The sequence below is a fragment of the Pituophis catenifer genome, unplaced genomic scaffold (genome assembly GCF_029215685.1).
Source record: "Pituophis catenifer annectens isolate HBS135680 unplaced genomic scaffold, rPitCat1.0.hap2 SCAF_1, whole genome shotgun sequence".
NCBI classification, from domain to species: domain Eukaryota; kingdom Metazoa; phylum Chordata; class Lepidosauria; order Squamata; family Colubridae; genus Pituophis; species Pituophis catenifer.
Genome location: NW_027256881.1, coordinates 50134985 through 50156816, shown reverse-complemented (window position 1 = coordinate 50156816; position 21832 = coordinate 50134985). Strand labels below are relative to the sequence as shown.

General features: G+C 36.7%; 2 protein-coding genes across 3 annotated transcripts; one reads left to right on the top strand and one right to left on the bottom strand.

Annotated features, from left to right (window-relative positions):
* Window positions 1-518: 518 nt before the first annotated feature.
* On the bottom strand, window positions 519-12813 carry LOC139320749 (mitochondrial amidoxime reducing component 2-like). 2 transcript variants are annotated; one of them, XM_070949188.1, is made up of 8 exons: window positions 12461-12813; window positions 8103-8276; window positions 5972-6134; window positions 4704-4844; window positions 3128-3189; window positions 2976-3047; window positions 1907-2000; window positions 519-1055 (listed from the first exon to the last, which is right to left on the bottom strand). In XM_070949188.1, the coding sequence occupies exons 1-8, from the start codon at window positions 12721-12723 to the stop codon at window positions 987-989; spliced, it is 1038 nt and encodes a 345-aa protein (XP_070805289.1). In that variant the 5' UTR covers window positions 12724-12813; the 3' UTR covers window positions 519-986. The 2 variants fall into 2 exon arrangements, with proteins under 2 accessions (XP_070805289.1, XP_070805297.1); XM_070949196.1 differs by having other exon boundaries at window positions 519-2000.
* Window positions 12814-18223: 5410 nt separating this feature from the next.
* PFN3 (profilin 3) lies at window positions 18224-18637 on the top strand. The gene has a single exon (XM_070949177.1). The coding sequence runs from the start codon at window positions 18224-18226 to the stop codon at window positions 18635-18637; it is 414 nt and encodes a 137-aa protein (XP_070805278.1).
* Window positions 18638-21832: the final 3195 nt, after the last annotated feature.

Genomic DNA, 21832 nt, shown 5'->3' with positions numbered 1-21832 from the left:
TTCTTGGACCTGAGAAATGGACAGGGTTCTTGGGACTGGGAGCTTAGCCACCTGCTCTTTAGATCCATGCCCCTCCTGCCTTGTTAAAACAGCTTAGAAGATGTTTTGTGAGTAGGTTCTAGCTGTGGCTAACCTCAGTAAAATAGTTTTATATATGAAAAAGTTTCATGTTATTTATCATTTATCATTTTATTGGAACACAGCACAGCAGAATTTGAGAATCCTTTTTTTCACCTTTAAATTCCATAGTACCTTTTCTTGATAGTAATACCAAGAACATATACTGCAGAATAAAGGAAGAATACGCACTAAAAAGGAACTACGTTCTTGTATCAAATGCATAATTCTATGATACATATAATTGAAGCTTACTAATCACCTTAAATCAGACTATTATACAAAATAAGGTTATTAATACTTTTGCAAATATATTATTTCAATAACTTCAGATAATTACATGGAAAAATGCTTGTACATTTTATATTTTTATTTTTAAAAATCAAGTAATAATTCCCCTATTACTTGCAAAGTTTACATTCAGTAACTTGATAATATTCTTACAAGCAAGAGCATATATTACAAATGTTAATAATTTGATCTCTTAAAAATAAATCAGATACAAATTATGATATAAAGTAAAGAAAGCTTAATGATACATATTTTATATATCTTTGTGAGTAATATAAAAGGGATTAGGAAACATGAGGCTGATGCAAATGTGACATTATCATATTATAACAAAGTCATATTGAAATCAATGCAACTTAGTTCCAAGTAATACTTAGAATAAGATATATAAAAATATGGACTGACAATGAAGAATTTGGAACTTAGAATTACAGAATTAAAGAAACCATTTAGGCTATTAAGTTCAAATCCTTGCTGGTGCTGGAATCCAAATTAAACCATATCAGACAGACGGCACTCTGCATGAACACATCAAGCAGATGAGAGCCCCATCATCTCTCATTTCACTGGTTCCACTGTCAAACTAGTATTGATTCCTTGATTCCTTCCTTCCTTCCTTCAGTCATCAAATTTATATAGCTACCCATCTCACAAAAAAAAAAAAAAAACAATTTTTTGTTAATAAATAATAACAGTAAAACTATAAAACAGTAATATATAAAAATAATTACTGAGAAAAATTTAAAAACCACGATTAACGGTTAAGAGAAGGCAGATGTCAATAACAATAGAGCCACCTAGGAATGTGTTTATGACACTTAATGGGAACCTACCCTCCTATAACTTAAATCAATTACTATTTAATTAAATCCAGTAATAAGAGAGATTTACCTTCATCCATGTGACATCCTTTCAGGTATATGAACAGGGTTATTATATCCCCCTCAACTATATTTTCTTAAGGTGATCACACCCACCTTCGTCAATCTCTCTTCAAAAATCTTAGATTCTCATCCCTTGATCATCTTTGCTAACCTTCTCTGAATCTGTTTAAACTTCTCTGAAACCTTAAAGGGTGCTGCTCAGTCAAAGCACTGAGCCAGAGAAAAACCAGAGTGGATTGATTATATATCCCATGATTTGGAAATTATACATTAGCTTGATGTAGTCTAAAATTGCATTTGTCTTCTTTGCAGCACGTCACATTGATGGCTCATGCTTCGTTTTACCTCTCATAAGTTTTCCATAATCATTATGTATTAATTACTATACAGAGTTAAACTACAACATTTCTGACTCAATTCTAGAAAGCAGAAAATCATTTATTTATCACCAATACAACTGCATTTAAAAAGTTACAGAAAGTATTCCTAGATTAAAGATAGACAATTTTCATTAGAAAGATATCAGCTTCAAAAAAGATATTTAAAAGATGTCAAAATGCATTTCCATTTGGAAATTTCTATCACCACATGATCTTGTAAACCTGATCTCCAACCTTAAGTGTTCCTGTTTTATCAACTCCAAAGTACCATCCAAACAGAGGGCTTGATTTGTATATATGCTTTTCAGAAGGCTCACACAAGCGGTAACTATTAGAAAAAATAAGGTCATAATGAATTACTCATAAAATAGTTAAAATAAGCAGATAACATTTTATTATAAGAAGCTAACAAGCATAAGTTTCCTACATGCCAAAAATTCCAGATTGTTACAAAATCTTACAATCACATAGTAACAACTATTTTGAAAGCCTAAAATTAAAGCTGAAATCTAAACATAATTGTTTGGACTATTGTTAAACTGAACTCAGTGGGGCTTTAGTATAACATACATCCTTAAAAGTTGCACTGTACTTGAAATTGTATTTTCATTTTTTAAATTGAATAATATTCATTACAATTATTAGGATTAAGAACATTAAAGACAAAAGCTAAGCAAGACAACTGAAACATTGAAGATGATCTACCTACCTATCCTGGGACACGTATATTCGCCTTCATTCATGAAATGCCTAATTTTATTAATGGACTCTGCGGTAGCAAAAATTCACAAAACAAGGAAATTTTGCTATTGCATTTGCTCCAGTTTCTCCAAACTGCTTTCTCCAGGCACATTGGGAACATAATTGCCAGCCAGGAAACTATAGTCTCATCTCATTTGGAGGGTACCAGTTTGTGGAAGGTTGTTCTCAATAAAATTTTAGCCCTCCCAAATGTGCAAAGATACTTGCCACCACATTTGAAAAAACCACAATCATGCACATAATGTGTGTGTGTGTGTGTGTGTGTGTGTGTGTGTGTGTCTACCTTCAAATCAATCTTGGTTCCTGATAACTGCCTAGAGAAATCCCTGTAGGGTTGTTGTTTTTTGGCAACATTGTTGGAACTGGTTTGCCACTGCCTCCATTCTAGGGCTGAGAGTGTGTGACTGGACCAAGATCACCCAACTGCTTTGTGCCTAAAATAGGACTAGAATTTACAGACTCCCAGTTTCTAGCCTAATACTTAAACTACACCAAACTGGCTTTCATCAATTGTATTGAAGATGCCAAAATATTTTATTACCTTTTCAAAGTATTAAGAGGTTCTTTTCTGTCTATGATGCCAGTATCTGGATCAACTGTTGTAAGAATACACCTACAATGAGAAAGCTGAATGAGGTAACAACAGCCTTACATTATTTTCAGCCATGAAATACAATAACAAAAAATTCATACCTGGGACAGGCCACTGTCCCTCTCATTTGTACGCTTCCAATTATAATATCATTCCAGGTGTCCTACAAAAATATAATTGTTAAGTCCAAGGAAATTCAACTTGCTCATATGAATTTTGCATTATTATGAGTTTTCTGACATGAATGTAAATGTCATAAAAGAGACCAATAAAAGGAAAGAATAATACTTCTGAGTGATGCATTTCATAGACGAAGAGTTTTAATTATTCAATTTTATAGAAAATCAATTTTATATACAGTCTGAAAATAAAGTGATACACCTGGTCGTAACTTAATATCTGTACATTATAACTACTTACAATTGTATCTGAAAAACATTAGTCAAGCTTTGCTACTTGCACAACCTGAAATTTCATTTTGTAAATGGTATTTGCTTGCCTATTTGAGGCCATTTTATTTGGAACATTCCCACCTGCAGAAAGTATGGGGACAATTCCTACCTTTTTCAATCCCCTGCACTAGCTCCCCAATTTTCAGGAAGTCTCCTCAACCCCTGGGCCATGGCCCACTACTGGACAGTGGCCTGTTTGAAACTGGACTGTGCAAGTGATGGATGGGTACACGCAGCTCCACTTGCGTGAGTGGCAGGTGCTTGGGCTCGCATTGTGTGAGTGCCTGCCACTCACACAAAACCATCCCCTCTCCCCACCCCAAATTGGGCTGCCAAGCCAGAAAGCTTGGGGCCCGCTATCCTAACCTTCCAGAGGTGATTTTGATGAAGGGCATTGGGAAAAGAGAGGAACCAGAAAAAAATCATGCTGGATCAGAAGACTTCTGCAAAGAAGAAAATTTTGAAATTATCTATCTGTGAATATGTGTGTGACTGAAAGAAAACATAGTATGGCGAATATGCCTGGTTGATATAGGAATCATCAATACTGTAATTTCTCCAGATACTACTTTTTGCTACATATTAGAATGACTATTATTTTTGGAATGAATTTTACTTACGAAAACTAACCTTTAACCTAATCTAAAGCTTTAGAGTCCTGGAACTGTAGCTTGCTTCCCAGGTTCTTTGGTTTTCTCCAAAACCATGTATTTTTAAGTCCTATTATTCAGTGTAAGTAAATTAGACATCTTATTGCCTAGCTTCATCATGCATTTTATGCTTTTACTACTGATTTTTAGGAATGATTTCACCTTGAACCTAGAAATCCATTGTGACCAAATAAAGAGCAGATTGATATTTCCACTTGCCAGGGGAAATAACTGACATCATAACTTTTTGTTGAAGAAAATGTTTTTTAAAATATTATATTCAGCACCGTTAGCATTATTATTTCTACCCACACTAGACACCCTCCCCCTTCAATAAATTTAGGAATATACTAAAGGAAAGAAAGCTTCCTTTCACTGCAAAGAAAACTTTTAGATAACATAAACTTTTCCCCAATTTAATGTCTGCAATATGTTCATTTTCTAGACTTCCAGCCAACTTCCTGGCTGACTCTTGTGAGAAATACAAGTTTAAAAATGTTTTATTAAACAGTTACATGCATATGTAAGTGCAAAATTATTCTATATGTAAACTAAAAAGTTATGTCCTACCTTACCTCCTCATGGGGACCACAACCAGTGACCAAAATGCTGGGCCTGAAGTTATGTATTTGAACTTTCTTCTCCATTCTGGAATTAAGCTCTTCCAAAGAAGCTTCCGAGAGGAGCATGACAGGACTACAGTCAGAATAGGCAATCTAGAGAAGCATATTCCGTATATGAACAATGTCAAAACATTTACACAAAATACAGAGAGAGGGTCGGTTTGTAGCACAAAAGGAAGCAGCCTCAAAATAACTGTCTGTATGTGGAGGGGTGGTGTCCTTGTTTAACAACCACTTGTTCATCAATCATTCAAGGTTATGACAGCTTTGAATAAATGGTAGTTAAGATCAGTCCTTGCAGTTCCTGCTACTGCAGCATCTCCATGGTCCAGGCATTTGGCATGTGGCTCAACATTATGTAGCAGTGAGCCATGGTCACATGATTTCAATTTCCAATGTTTCCTGCAAGCTTCCCATAAGCAAAATCAAATGGAGAAGCTGGCAGGAAGTCAGATGTTGCTGTTATGTGAGGTCCTTGCTTAACGACAATCACTAAGCAGCATAGTCCTATCACATTGTGGTTTATAACTGCATTGTTTAGCAATGGCAATTCCAATCCCAATTGCCATTGCTAACCAAGGACTATTTGTGATATCAGGTAGCTTCATTAAATGATGTATTAAAGTATCTGACCACAGCCATCTGACCACAGCCATTTGCTAAAGAAAAGGTAGATATGTCACATGATAATCAACTCTATTCAGGTTTTACAACAAAGAACCCAGCCACCCACCACTTGGAAACTGATTACAAAGGCTGCTCTCCTTGAAAAGGGATCTCTCACACAGTGGTACTTTTTAAAACATTTATTCCATTATATTTGTCTTTTAGTATCAATCACCATTCGTATGCAGAGAACATATAAGTGTACATTAAGAAAAAGTAATGACATATTTAAGTGAAACTCAATTGCCCTTTTCTTGACAGCATTATGGAAATAGTCTAGTATCACCTTCTTATGGGATGTTTTTGACTATGCAGTCCTCTCTATTGCCCTGGTTCTGCCTGGTAATCTTTCATTCAAATACTAATTACTATAGGTCCAATTCTGTGTACAGTTTGGAGATTAGCTGTGTTTGCATGTGCATAAATAAATGAATATTGACTAATAATTACACAGTTAAATACACTCAGATTGTTTTGAGTACATGATAAAAAAGAATATGGGTTGAAAAACAGATCCACTTATACTGTAACATGTACCACTGACCAAAGCTCACCTTATCAGTGGGACGAAAAGGTTCCATTAAATCTTTTGAATTCCTTGGAACCATATTTGGTTCAAAACAAACCAAGCGATATGGTTCTGACTTTAAGTAGGTTGTAATCCATTGAGCGGCATCTTCTCCACAATCTCTGCCTTGAACATCAAAGCCAAATAGCCTAAAAGAATTGTGAAAGGCATTGATAAGATCTCTGCTAGATACTACAATTACATTTAATAGAATTATAGAATTGAAAGTGATCATAGATGTAAATTAGTCTAACTGCCTGCTCAGTGCACTAAACTAAAGATTCTCTGAAGGATGACCACCCAGTTTCTATTAGAAGACCTCTAACAAAGGAATAGCTACATTTCCATTGGCTGGCAGTTCATATAGTCAGAAAGTTTCTCCCAATGTCTAATCTAAACCTCCTTCCTTATTGTTTTAATCCACTGGTTCTCATCCTGGTTGTTTTAACTTATTTATTCTGGAACAGCAGATATAAATCCACTCTCTCTTCTAATTTTCAAATATTTGACAAACTTTCAGATATTTAAAGACTAATCCTCAAAGAACTTACTTCTCAGACTCTTCATCATTTTGTTGGCCTTCCTCTGAACTTGCTCCAATTGATCTCTTGTCTCTTTTGAACTATGCTGACAGAATTGAACAATCTTCATTTAACATTCCCAGGCATGATGGTCTCAGAACAGTCTTGCCAACCTCCTATGGCTGCATTTTGCATTGTTTCAATTTAAAAGGGTAGCATTTATAAATCCAGTATTTCTATTTCTTTAAACGGTTATTGTTAAATCCACCTTAGAAATCATTTCAGGTTATCTCCAGAAGGATTTTGTTCAACTTTTGGTTCCAGTAAAGAGTGAAAAAGTCCAAGCACTTCACAGGCCATAAACCAAACGTTTTCTTTAAATTAGCCATCTTGTGTTCTACTATCAACTATTGTGCAACTGATATGTAAACAAGACAGATTTTCCCACACAGGAGCTCTTACTAATTAACTTCAAAGTCTAACTTGATTTCACAAAGCCTTAGCATTTATAAAAGTTTTACAGAAACAATTCTGAAATTGCCTCCTTGCTGTATTTAAAAGAAATTACAAAAAATAAAGACAATAAATACAAACTATGGTTTCTATTGTCTACTCACAAAAACCAACTGTCTGAAGTACATATGGGCAATCTCCAGATCTGTTTCTTCCAGAGAAAGTTTTGGCAATTTGGACCTCACTTGCAGCTACCTATTTCAGCCATAATTCCCTCACAAGCATTAGTTCTCATGCCTCACCAGAAGCATTCTCCGAACAATCTTTAAGTAAAGTAACATTATGTTTCTTACTAGTACGAATGATGCATGTATATATGAATGAGGGTTGGAGAAGGGGGTGGAAACTACACCCTTGTAAGATTCAAATATAAGTTAAATAAGATAAACTGTTGGTGGGGTGGGAAAGAAAGACACTATGCCAGAAAATCTACAGCAGTTCTGCTGGTAATAGAGGGAAGCTCATCCATCTTGGTTCTGAAATGTAAAGAACTAAAGCCAGGAGCAATGTGTCCTACTTCTCCAATGATAAATTACATTCACTCAGGCACCATAGCAATAGGAATGTTATGTGGAGAAAGGTTATGAATGGACAAAAATAGTTAAGTTTGATTAAAAGATTTGTTTCTGTTATTCTATGTTGATTTTCTATGCATTCTTAATACCTCCAATTAGAATGTGGATTTTTCTCTTAAATGTTTACTTTAAGAATGCATTAATCAGCTTGAATATCTCTAAGCAATCTGCGTTAACTTGAGAAGTACATTAAAAGAATAGATTAATTACCTGTATGTTGGATCTTTGAATCAATCTTGTTGTTGGTATCCCCATGAGGGATATAGATCCTAAACTGGTTTATTAAAGTCAGTTGGCCCAAGACTAATATAAGGGTGAAATTAAATGAAGTTCAAGATATATGTGACTAGCATTTCTAGTTTAAGCATTTTCTAGAAGCAATCATGGAGATATTAGACTGGTTTAGAAATGCAGAACTGTGAAGAGTTTTAATTTTGTACTTTTTCTAAATGTAAGTCACTTTTTCCCTGTTGTTCGAGAAGTTGAAAAAACTTAAAAGAAAAAGTACCTGCAATCCCGTACTGGATTTTTGGTTGACAATCTGACTGGAATATGAGTGTCGTTCATTTCTGGAGCACTCAGAGTCAAATAGCCATTTTGACAGGTGATAGAGACCAATACTAGTCGAGGCTCTTGTCGAGCAGTCACCATATGTCCATCTTCCTTTATCACAAGCCAACATCTACGTTAAAAACATATCAAAATATTCTAAATACTGAAAATCAATCCAACCTTTCAAAAGGTAACATGCTAAAATGTGAACAGTAGACAGTAGAGTACTAATTTAGCATTAATTCCATTCTATTTCCAATGAATGAATGAAAAAGTTCTACTTTAAGGACTCAGGTGACTTTATTTATTTATTTATGGATATACATCAATATCATTATATGAACAGTGAGACATCTGGATATCATTCATTTAAATACAAATAATAATATTAATACTTGTTACATTAATCATACTTAGGTAATTGTGGTGTTATTATACATATTTGTATTAGAGTGTGTTCCTTCATTGTTTAGTTGTTCAGTGTTTTTGTGCGCCATTCTAATAACAATCACAATATTATTTAAACGTACATAGTGATACCATCTTTCAACATCTAATCTTTACATCTAGCTATTATTTTTAGTATATTATATAAAAATATGTATAATAATATTTCCCCTTGATCTTGTTTCTGCCTCTATTCTAGCTCTCAATAAAGCCAATCTTATATTAAACAGCATTCCCTTTCTAACCATCATCTCTTGCCTGCTTTACTATTTCAATTCTTATTCGTTTTTTGACTTGCCTCCCAAACTCCTCCCTTGAGACTTTGTCTCTGTCTACATCTTTCCTATTTAACCCAAATATTTCTTCCATTTCTACTATCTTTTGCTGCCGTACCTCCGGAGCGTCTGCCCAAGCCTCTATCTTCTGTTCAAATAATATTTCTTTTTATCCAATCCCATTTTTTGATCTCTTAATATATATTGTCCCTTATTTGATTCATAAGTCTTTATTGTCTTTTCCTTCTTCTTTTTTTATTTGTTGATTTATCTGTTCTGTCTTTTCCTCTGGTCTTTCTATTATTTCCTCTATTTCCTGTGTTTTATGCTCTTTATTCATTGTCCCTTGTTGAACATTTTCTGATTTCCCCACAATGTCATACATTAAGTCTTTTATCTCTCTGTGGTTCTTTATCAACATATCATAAATGCTTTGGAGCATCATCACCGTTTCTTTTTGAAATCCACTCATCTTCCCCTGATGCAACAAATTGTCTTATTTTGATAGGTCCAAATATTGCTCAATAGCCTGTCAGTAGTCTGTCACTGCCCCAAAGTCTCAATTGTTTATGACCTCAGAAAGCCATCTTAGAAATCGTTTACTCAATCCTAGCGTTGCTTCTTAGGGGAATGCAATAGTTTTAGTTCTTTGTGTCCCACAGTTAGTCAGTTAGTTCCATTTAGGTAATCCAGGAAGATTTCCAAATGTCTCCTTAAATCCACTTGTAAATTCAGTCATAGATCCTGGCATTTAAAAGTCACTTTCTTTAGATGTCTTCCATAATCTCACAGTTAAACCCCCAATAACCATGAAGTAGACAGATATAGAACATACATAGCATAACAGTCCTCCAGGTGTTATTTCCACTTTTTTTTCCTTTGTCTTATTAGTACTTCCCAAGGTTGTAGGAGTTGAGTATATATTCCATTCAGCAGTAGATGGTGCCTTCAGTTTAAATTTCAACGTTGCACAAAATCTAACAGATATTTATTTCAGTTTTTTGCAAATAGTCAATAGTCAGACAAATAATTCCAGCATTTAAAATGCCTTACCAAAATATTGCCCATAAAGTTTAAAAATCCAATATTTCTATATTTTAAAGATTTTGCGGTCTCCCTTTAGTTCCTTTTCTTTTGGGTCTATAATTTTTCTCTCTGTAATTATTCACCGCTTTGACAAGCATTTTAAAGAGTCTCTTTTCCAGGGTTTATTTTCTTTAGTGTTAGATTTTGGTAAAAAAATAATCACTTCACTCAGTTCCAATCACTGTTCATCTACACGGCTCCAGCACATTCTTTGTTTCTTCGGCTGCCCCAGCTTCATGGCAGCCATAATGGCTTCCTCTCCTTTTTGTCGTTAGATGGGGGGGAATCCCTGGGTCCAGCTGGAGAGCCGCCGCTCTCCATGACCTGCAGGGTGCCCCTCTTTTCTTTGTCACCCCTACAGGGTGACTTTAGGCCCTTGGATGGGAGTCCTCCAACAAGGAGGATTCGGCGCAAGTTCACAGAGCCCCACTCTTCACATCCGATCTCGCCACGACATCAAACCAGAAGACTCAGGTTACTTTGATTTATTCTGAACTCTATGAAAAAACAGTATACACGCAATTGCTTACCATATTAGAGACATATTAGATTGGTGAGAATAGAACATATCTTAAGATAAGACTGGCACTAGTAACCTAGTAGGATTTTCTGGTTCTTTCCAGTCATGACTTATGGGTCGCTTTTCAGCAATGTTCTACAGTTCTGAGGGAGATGATGATGAAAAAAAGGAACAACCAAGATCTAGCTCTACCCACAATGTCACTTTGACCTCTCAACCCTCAAAAATGTCTAAAAATACACTTAAAAAGTGTAAATTGCACACTTTTGCTTTTAAGAGAAAAAAGGCTCTTAACTAGATCTTTTGGAAGCTTATCCAGAGAGTAACTGTCTGCCAGGAAATGGATGACAGCAAAATGAAAAAGAAGAAAATCCATCTAGTAGAGCATTTGTATCAGAGTAAGTAAGAAAAGGGGAAAGAAAATCATGGACAAACATAAGAAGCTGGCATTGCAATTAAGCATTCAAAAATTAGATCCTTATCCTTGTTTGGATTGAAAACAATAAACTTGGTCGAATTTCTACAAGACAACCCGTATTTTTCTATTATCTTTGTTTTGTTAATTGCAAGAGGCTTAACATCAAGAGGGGAAAGGAATGAGAGGAAATTGAATGCAACTTTCCAGAAGTAATTTTGATTTTTGTATGTGCATTTACATGCTATTTTTAAAAAAATCTGTATCTGTACATGCATAGACATCTGCAATGTTTGAAGCCATTGAGCTATCATAATTTAATCCTGATCAAATGGGTAAGGTATATTATGGAGTATCCTTATTCACCATATCAGAATCAAAAAACCCACACTTGAATCATAAAAATGGGGCATTTAAGCTATTAAACCCAACCCCTTGCTTTCTGCAAAAAATCTACAATTCATTAGTCTACAACAAGCTATGTATAGATTCCCATCACATAACTGAAGATAATTCCCTTATAGTTACTCTTAATTTGAAGTACAGAAGCATTCACTGCAATAGTAAAAACTATTATTCTAATACTATTTTAATTCTGATTCAATGTTCTTTCATCTAAAGCTTTTCTGAGATGATCACTATGTCTCAGCCACATGTAATTTATCAATATCAAACATAACTAGTTTCAACTTATACACTTCTCAAGTATTTCTATTATTACATATTTTTAAGTTCTTCCAAACAATTGAAAGGCATTTCAAAGAGTCAGTCAAAATGGCCCGGGTAGGTGGTGTTGTCTGTTTGTTTTCAAATAGCTGGTGCTTGTGCACACGAACTGGAAGTGCTGTCAAAACATGTTCTCACTTTACCTATGCAAACCAGCTTCAGCCTTGCCAAAATAAACCAGCAGCCTGGTTTATTTAGTGGCACAAACATTAGGGACCACTATAGTAAACTTTAATCTTAAAATGCAACTATCTCATTTTTTTTTCTTGCTTAGCAGCCATATCCCCGTTGAAATCACTAGTTTTCTTTGGGGGGGAGGGGTGTTGCACAAAGTCATGTATCGTTTTAGGAAATCGCAATATACAAAGTTTGAGGGTTCATTTTAATTGATTTTTGTTTACCCGGTAAGGAAAGGAAAATATGAAGGGGCAGGAAAATATTGAGAGGTCACCAAGGAAAGAGGTTTGTCTAAAATTGCCAATTTTATCCCAACAAATAAAAACCCTGCCTGGAAGAACCATTAATTAATGCACAAACGCACACCAAGAAAAGGAGAGAAATATGTCGGTCACTTCAAACCTGATGGCTTGATTTTGGATTAATACCTTACTAAAAATCCAGGCTCTGAGCTTTCTAAACCAGGGGCTGTGACTTCATATGTTGCCTAATGCAGCCAGTTCTGAGAACGTGATCCGAAATTCAGAGCAGTTACACCAAGGGTTGGTAATGTCAGGAGCTTGCTTGAAACAGCGCCGCGTTAGGCAGTAAGAGCTGCTCCTTTCCCAGCCAAAACGACAGACGTGGACTCGTGCCCCATCATCCCCACCGGACCTCCGCACCCTTACCTGTCGCGCATGTCTCCGTCCCGGAGCCCCAATTTCGTTACTTCGGCCTGCTGCACGGCTACGCCCTTGCAAGACTTGATCGGGTAGATGAAAAGGCCGGACACCGTGCCCACCTGCTTCAACCGCAACGGCCTTCGCCGGTCCCTCCATCGCCAGTACCAAGCCGCGGCCATTCCCAGCGTAACCAGCACAGCCAGAGTGGCGGAGGCGGAGAGCGGGCTCAGCCCGAAGTTCGTCAGCGAAAACCAACGGGAGCCCGTCATGGCGACGCCGCCAGCAGAACCGTGCAGAAACAGCGCCGTAGCGGGGGCGGAAGATTTTGAGAGCGTTTTGGGACAGGCGGAGCCACCCGTCCCTTCAACACTCCAGAGGCCGGAGAGCAGGGCTGGAGCTCGCCCGAACAAGCCTATAGGGCGGGCAGAGAGGCTGGGCTTATTTAGCGCCTGGGGCTCTTGTTGCGCTTTGGCTGGCCGGGTCCTGAGCACACTTGGGGTTTTAAGGCATGTGGTACTTAAAACCAACCTCAGAATGCCTGGAGTTATTAGAAGGCAGGCTAGGACCGCGTTAAACACAGTATTGTGCACCAGAATTTAAAATGAAAACAGTTGACTGCAAATGGATGGCTGAATTTCTAATGAGTTCAATGAAACTCGTGAAAATGACCTTCAAGGTCTCTTCCAACTTCCTTCTTCTGCATGAAAACTTGACGGGTTGGTTTGGAGCCTCCAGCTGCCTTCATATCGGTAATCAGATATGTTCAGGCAATGTGCACCTGGGGAATCTCAAAAATAGCCATAAAAGCAACCTAGATCAGAGCCAGGCCCCATGAGCATTTTCTGAGGTAAACAGTTATATGACATCTAATCTAGGTATTTTCTCCACAACTGGTCTAAAGCATTCTGGACAGATGCAAAAAAACAAACAAAACAAAAACATAACCTTGCTTTCTGGATTGTTAATCTCTTTTGTGGCTCAGTAATCAAATGTTAGAATAGAATAGAATAGAATAGAATAGAATAGAATAGAATAGAATAGAATAGAATAGAATAGAATAGAATAGAATTCTTTATTGGCCAAGTGTGATTGGACACACAAGGAATTTGTCTTGGGGCATACGCTCTCCGTGTACATAAAAGAAAAGATACATTCATCAAGAATCATAAGGTACAATACTTAATGATAGTCATAGGGAACAAATAAGCAATCAAATCATATTAGGAAACAGTCAATATAAATCTTAAGGTTACCAGCAACAAGTTACAGTCATACAGTCATAAGTGGGAAGAGATGGGTGATAGGAACAATGAGAAGATTAATAGTAATGCAGACTTAGTAACTAGTTTGACATTATTGAGGGAATTATTTGTTTAGCAGAGTGATGGCGTTTGGGAAAAAACTGTTCTTGTGCTCTGGGAAAAAACTGCTCATGTTGCTATCCATATTGGATCCATTCTCCTTTTCGACCCAGAATTCATTTTCCCTTTCTCAACAACAGCTGATTGCAAGAAACAGGCACAAATGATGGTATTGTAATAAGAAACAGCAATGCTGCGTTGCTTAATATTATTTCTGCAGCAGTTCAGGTTAGCACAAAACTCCATTTCTTCTCTTTCTCCTTTTTATGTTTGAGTTAATCAATTTACAAGATTAACATTTAACTGGAAGGCAAAATTAACCAGATTAGGTTAAAGCAGGGCCTTTTGAACTATATGCTCCTGTGAGTCACAAGCAAGTTCAGGGAAACATGATGTTTATTAGGCATATGCAAGCAAAACAGGATTGCAGCCAGAATTTAGTTCTAATCTCTAGACAATCTAGTTGCACAAGCCAATTCCAGGACATGGTCTTACAGAGCGTGTAAGAAGCTCAGCTGCATTCATGAGGAAACAGCTATTTACCCTTTTGCCACAAACAGGTAGTCTGGGAACATTTTCCTCAATGAATAAATGAACAAGTATCATATTTTTTATTCATTTGCTCAGTTGGGTTCTTTTTATCTAATTTTAGGACTTGCGTCATCACAGTTGAGGTCATATTTATGCAAAAACATTGAAAATTCCAAAGGATTCACAAAATTTATATATATATATATATATATGTGTGTGTGTGTGTGTGTCTGTACAATTAATATTTCGGGTTTCTTCCCGTGTAATTGTGAACATATCCCTAAAAGGGTAGAAGCGACATTTCGACAGAATCTCATCTGCCATCATCAGGCTTATGACATAAACGTCGCTTCTACCCTTTTAGGGATATGTTCACAATTACACGGGAAGAAACCTGAAATATTAACTGTACACACATATATACCCGTGAAAACTTACATACACACACACACACACACACACACACACACACACACACACACACATATATATATATATGTTTTCTGAGGTTTTCACGGGTGTTTGTATGTAGGTCTTTGGTTATTTGGGTTTTCTCCCGCGTAAAATTGTAAGTGTCTTGGCGACGTTTCGATGAAGTCTCATTCGTCATCTTCAGGCTGGTGTTTTCGGCTTCGTGCTTCTAGGAGCAACAGCTGCGATCACACATATATATATGTCTTTTTCTTTTTCGTAGGCTTTTATGTGCATATTCTTTCTAGCCAGGTTTTACCTACGTAAACTAAGTTGTTTTGCAGCTCTGGTGTGAATGAGATTTCACACAACCAGAGCTGCAAAACAACTTAGTTTACGTAGGTAAAACCTGGCTAGAAAGAATATGCATATATATATATATATATATATATATATATATATATATATATGTATGTATGTATGTATGTATGTTTTCGTAGATTTTCACAGGTAGAGGTATGCAAGTCTTGGCGTATTCGGGTCTTTTCCCGTGTAAGATTGAGAGGATCTCGGCGACGGTTGCCTATGTTGTTACATCTTGATTAGTTGATGGAGTTGATGTTTGCAGATTAGTCGGCTGTTTCGTAACATCCTGTGTGGGTGAGGTCCTTGATGTGAGCCTATTAATCTTTTGTGTTTTAACGACCTGGACAATGGGCTGGGTAGTTGATGTAATGTCCTGAGCAGATGGCTGTGAAGCCACATTCCGGGCTTTGGTTTGGCTCTGAGTTTGAGGTCTTGCCATGTGTTCATGGCATGTGTCAGTTTGCTTTGTGTGGGGATTGGAGGGGGGGGTGCAGCAGCTGGTGATGCCGCCGTGGTCTGGCTTCTGGATAGTGGTTATATTTCGTCTATGGGATGGGTTTTGGTTTGAATCTAGAGGATGATTGGTGATGGTGTCATGTGTTAATTATCCTCCTGGATACACAGCTGTCTTTAGAAGAGCATATGATGGCTGTGGCCAGGGGGGCTTTTTATCAGGTTCACCTGATAAATCATCAAGATGTAACTCATCAAGATGTAACAACACAGGCAACCAACCCACTCACAGCAACAAAGCCAGCACCCCACACCTCCCCACCAGTATTTATAGAGAGACGGCAGCTCCGATCACGCTTTCCTCACACAAGCACAAAGCCGAAGACACCAGCCTGAAGATGACGAGTGGGACCTCATTGAAACGTCACCGAGATACTCTCTATCTTACACAGGAAAAGACCTGAATACGCCAAGACTTGCATGTGTGTGTGTGTGTGAATGTGGGTCTTTCCTTCCTTCCTTATGTAATTTTATTTTATTTTGTTTTGTTTTGTTTCATTTCATTTATTTTGGCCACCAAGAGCTTTTGGGGTCAAGCACACACAAATGTTTGTTTGTTTGTTTTTTAATTAATGGAATTTATCCTTGGATTAGTGTTTATTTAAAACCAGTTGATTTCAATAGGATTTATTTCAAAATATATATTCATAGGAATAATTTCATGTTGCATAATGTTACCTTGCACAATTGCAGCATGATTTTAAATAACCTAAGAAAATGAACTGCCTTGTTTAGCTACAATCTTTCATAAATTTAACCTTCCATTATTGGTGATATTTGTCTTACAATTAAGTTTTGATCAGCTTCCATTAAAATATTTTAAAATCTACCTAATTAAAAATCAATAAATGTAAAATGTAATTAACATAAATGCAGATACATTCAATAAATAGGATTGTTTCCATTTGTTAAAATGATTTAACTATTCTGCATTAAAAATTACAGTTCAATAATAATTTAATGCTACGGAGATTACATCCAAGACTTGAGTCAGCCATTTGAAATCCTGAAGCCTGTTTCTCCATTCCTACAGTACTGTATGTATCCTGGGAAAATGAAACGCAAAATAGAAATATTTTTGTTCCTTTCTAGACAGCTGGAAAGAAGGAAGGAGACACCTGCTTTCCTTGGTGATATGAGGTCATAAAGGGTTGCCTGCAGTGGGGAAGATTCTTGTGACATCACAAAGGAGGCCTTAGCAACAATTGAAGCATAAATACAACAATAATTGCCTTGTGAGCTCAGAATGCCTTTGGCTAGCTAGGTGGGTATTATCTCTCCTTGTCTTTTTGACACTTGAGATTTCAAGTGCCCAGAAGATTATTTCCAGCTCTCCATGAGCCCAGTCTCCTGAGCTGGAATTTGAGGTTTCAGCTTTCCAAAAAGCATCTTTTTCTAGTCCTTTCATCCCAACTGGTGGAACTCCTCAAGCTAATGTTACCTTTAGAAGTATTTCAAGTAAGTTTTTCCTTTGTTTGGGGAGACAATAACTGGCTAGTTCTTTATGAGGCATCCCCAGATGAAAAGATTCACAGTTTTGAACCGGAATTGACTTTCTCGTTATAGTTATTTTTAGGACTCCAACTGATGATGGTTGTGACATAGAAAATACTTTTAGTAGCTATGCTGATTCACCCACTATTTCTATACAGAAATAACTATTTTGGTAACTTCCCAGCTGGTCTACAGGACTTATAGTTGGAATTGTATGATAGTACTAAATAAAAATATGAGCAGCTTACTTTCTACTGTTGTGCTGGTTACCAGATGGGCTCTGGGAGACATAAAAAAAGGAACGGAGCCCTGATTTATTGTATCTACATTTCATCTTTCTTTTAGGAATTAACTTTTTCATCTGTTCAAGCTTTATAAGCCTGCAAGACAACCTAAGCTGCACATTTCATAGTTGAGTGGGGATTTTATCCAGGATGTTTCTAATTTAATTCCATGATTATCACCTTTATGACAATACAGCTCTTTCACCTGTTTTATCTACAGGCATTGCTGTGATGGAATTGTTTTAATAATTCGACTTTTAAACTTTGTGCTTGATATTTTATGCCTTATTGGAAATTGTGAAGGAAAACAGTTTGCAGTGATTCTATTACATTCCTGTAAATCGTTTGCAATCTGGTTTGATGAAGATAGTATATATAACTTTATGGATAGAGAGATGTTTTTAAGAGTGGGTGGGATGCTGTATTTTTTAAAGAAGGGATCCTTCAGGAGCTACACTTTTATAGTAAGCAGGGGCAAAATGTTCTCTTGGGATGGGGGTGCTTCTTGCTAATTAATTTTGATTTTTTAAAAAGAGCAAAATCAACCATTTGAGGTTCTCGAGAAATTAAAACCTGTTTATGAGGAAAAAATATGGAAGTAATTTTGTTGCCCCAAAATGATATTTTGGAAGGTTTAATGACATCACTTGAAATTATAGGAGCACAGCTGGGATACCCTGGGGGAAAGCAGGTGGATTTTTAAAAATACAACTAGATTTTGTTTTTAGGATTAATCGGAAAAAAATATCCCACATCCTGAGACCCAAAGGAGAAGTGCTTGTTAAAGAAGCCACAAGAGCTGAAGCAGCATGGGAGACTGGAAAGCTTACATCAATACAGTCCTGAAAGACAAGAATATTGAAGATGTAGCAATTGTTGGACATTCTGACAATAAGTCTGTATGGGCATCTAAACCAGGAGGTCTGTTGGCAGCCATTTCTCCTCAGGAAGTTGGGCTGATCACTGGGCAGGATAGAAAATCTTTCCTACAAACTGGGATCACCATTGCTGGAAAAAAGTGCAGTGTGATCCGTGACAACTTGCTAGTAGAAAAAGATGCTGTCATGGACACCAGAACCAAAGGTGGTGATAGTAGGTCCATCTGCATTGGGAAATCTTCCAAAGCTCTTATCTTTCTCATGGGCAAAAAGGGGGTCCATGGAGGAGCCCTGAACAAGAAAGTGCATGATATGATAGCAAGCATGAAGGCAAAAGGCAGCTAGATATAGGGATTTGCCTGAATCACTTTTCTCCTGAAAGGAGGACATGGGGAAAGTATTGGTCCTTGAAATAAAAGCATTTGATGAACACCTTGCCTATTTCTTTAAAATATGAATTGGGGTAGGAATTTCTCTGGATCACCTATTCCATCTGAAATGGGGGAGGCAAAGAGATGATACAGGTAGGAGGAGTGATTCCCAAATATAAAATACATGAACCACTAAGCAGCAAACTAATTGGCACAATGTTTAAAAAATGCTTTGGCCTGAACAAGTCCCCACAGGAATGAATAGATCCAGTATACCTTGGGGTGACACCAAGTAGTCTCCACCAAGGAATCTGGAATTTGTTTTGAAGAGTCAAAAGAGCCAGACACTTGGATTCAAGATTAGTTTGAGCCAATGGTTTATATGGTATTTGGCCACAGGTTTTAATTAGAATCATTCAAACCTCATCCAAAGGTCTGAATTAGGCACACAACCAGGAACCAGAAACAAATGACTTAAGAAATTTGATTGAAAAACTTATGGTGTTTGATTCCCCCAGTGGTTCACTTTATGTATGATAACCCAACTATTGAGTCCCATCACTATTATTTGCTCCATTTTGCTTTTTGAAGAAAAAAAAAAAGTACATGAAACATTTTATTATGTTAACTTCTGCTTAAGCTCAAACATGCTAATTTAATATTCTTTAAGACTACTCAAGCACATTATTCCAAAACCTGAAATTCACTTTCTTCAGTTCCTTTAAAAAAAAAAGTAACTGGTTTAGCAGCTGGCATTGATTCCTCCAAACTATCAACCCATCACGGAAGTTCAGAAAGTGATTACACTTTTGCTATAGAAATTTCAATATGCAATATCCACTGAAATTTATCACAGTTGTTTGCTAAACAGCAAGAAATAATCCTGCCTTTCTCTTCCTTTCCTTTGCCTTAGTGCAAAGTTCAAGGGGATTCCTTGCATTTGTGCTTGATGCAAATCTATGCAAGAAGTTTATTATAATAAAAATTTAATAATAATCATTAAACTGCAGATTAGGAATTGGAAACCTCCAAACCCATTTTTCCAGATGCTTCTTTTGGTCTTTCAATTTGATCATTAAGAAAAGGGCAACCATCTATGGAGATTCTCAATTATCCAGGTCATGGTTTTCTCAAAGGTGTTTTTCTAGAAGGCAACTGGACTTTCTTGGTTTTTTTTTTTTTTTCTGAAAACATTTTGCTGCTTAGAACTATTTCTTAGAAATTATACCCCCTCCCTCCCTCCTAAGGAGTAGTATAATTTTTGGAAAGGTTTGTTATGTCTTTCAAGGAATTTGGGCAGAGGAAAGTCCTGTGCAAATAAATTAGAGAAAATGACAATGAACAAATGCCCCCCCCCCCCAATAAACAAGTAGTGGAACAGGACAATATAAATCTTATTTTATGGAAAGAAAGGAGATGATAAAAATATTTGTACTTCCATTTATCATCTCCAGGGGAAAAGCTCAAGTGACTCATACATTTTAGCTGAACTCAGTGCAGTTATTCTGCAAGTAATTGGCCAATCATAGAATTAAAAATAGAACCATTAATAATAAATACATGGAGAAGAAAACAGCTCTGCAAAAATAATTGGTTTCACTTGCAGTTCTTGGGAAATCATTTTAGCAAGTATTACCCATTTTCAGCATAATTGGTTGTGCAAAATTATAGAGGGAATGATGTGAAGCTAGAGGTGGCCTTCACTGGCTGTACCTGCACCATGTATTATCCTAATTTTGTTATGCTCTACGTAGCCTTTCTTTTCAGGTGGACTCAGCATGGCATAGCTGGCAAAGCTCTTGCAGTAGGGGCTTGGAGAATAATTTAGTTAGGGCATGAGGAGGAGGCTGTGGCATCCAGATACTCCAACTAATAAAAACAGTTCTCAGCACAAAGGGAGGAGAAGTTACGGATATCTCAAATGGCAGGCAAATGGCTATGAAGGGACTGGAAGGTAGCGGAAGATTTGACAGTAGTCCTAGACTTTAATCTAGCATGGGGATAATGCCATTTACCAGTTCTGTAAATGAGGGTGGGAAAACAATTCTGGAGGTATAGTCTCAATTAAAAAAAAATCACAACAGCACTCTCTTTTTAAAAGCACTCTGCTTTTAATTGTTTCTGTAGAAACCCAGAAAGTTTTGATGAATTAACTTAGGTTTCCCTTATCTTTTAGATAACGAAAGGGGCAGTAACATGGATATCCACAATCCTGTTTTCTCCCCGTTGGTAGGAGCTCTATTTTTGAAAATATTGCTGACTATCATCAAAGCAATCCTCGTCAACAAGAAGCTTAAAATAAAAATTTTCAAACTATTTTAAAAATGTATATTTTAATTGATTTTGTTTGGGGTGTATTTTTTGTAAACTCTGCCGAAGGAATTGGAAAGTGCAGACATTTGTTGATGTAACAGTTTAGTCTGTAATATTTCTTAAAGATTTTCTCATCCCCAATAAATTTGAATTTTTCACAGTAGAGGGTGCTGAAGAGCAGTGTAGAAATTTGAGTTTTCATAATAGAAATAGTTGCATCTCGTTATCCAGATATACAGTAAAATGCTGAATTTGGCTTTGTATCTAGTGCACATTCCATCTAAGTCCAGCTACAATTTAACTTAAGGTTTCACCATTGATTTCTACTTGGAAAAAAAAGTATCTTTAATACGTCTTATTTCTCAGACATATAACCTAGAAAATTTATAAAGCAAACAAAGGCATCCATAAGGGGGAATGGGTGAGTGGCGCAGCAGACTAATGCTACTGTTAAAGGTAGTATTTAGCTTCCACCTGCCTGCAATTACTGCGAGTTCAATTCTCACCAGGTTCAAGGTTGACTCAGCCTTTCTAAGGTAGGTAAAATGACCCGGTTTGTGGGGGCAATAAGCTGACTTTGTATAAAATATACAAAAGTATGAAGGTTATTGCTTAACGCCTTGTAAGCCGCCCTGAGTCTCTGGAGAAGGGCGGCATATAAATAAATAATAAAAAAAATTAATGCCTTGCAATACAAGCGATGTGGCTTATGCACTTCGTTTGTGGCTTATGTACTTTGGGCTGGCATCAGGATCCAAATATGAAGGGCCAGATTTTGCAGTGTGACATCACAAGGACTTTGTGAACACAATTGATCACGAATTAAACAGGTTCCCATTATGCTAGGTGGATTAAT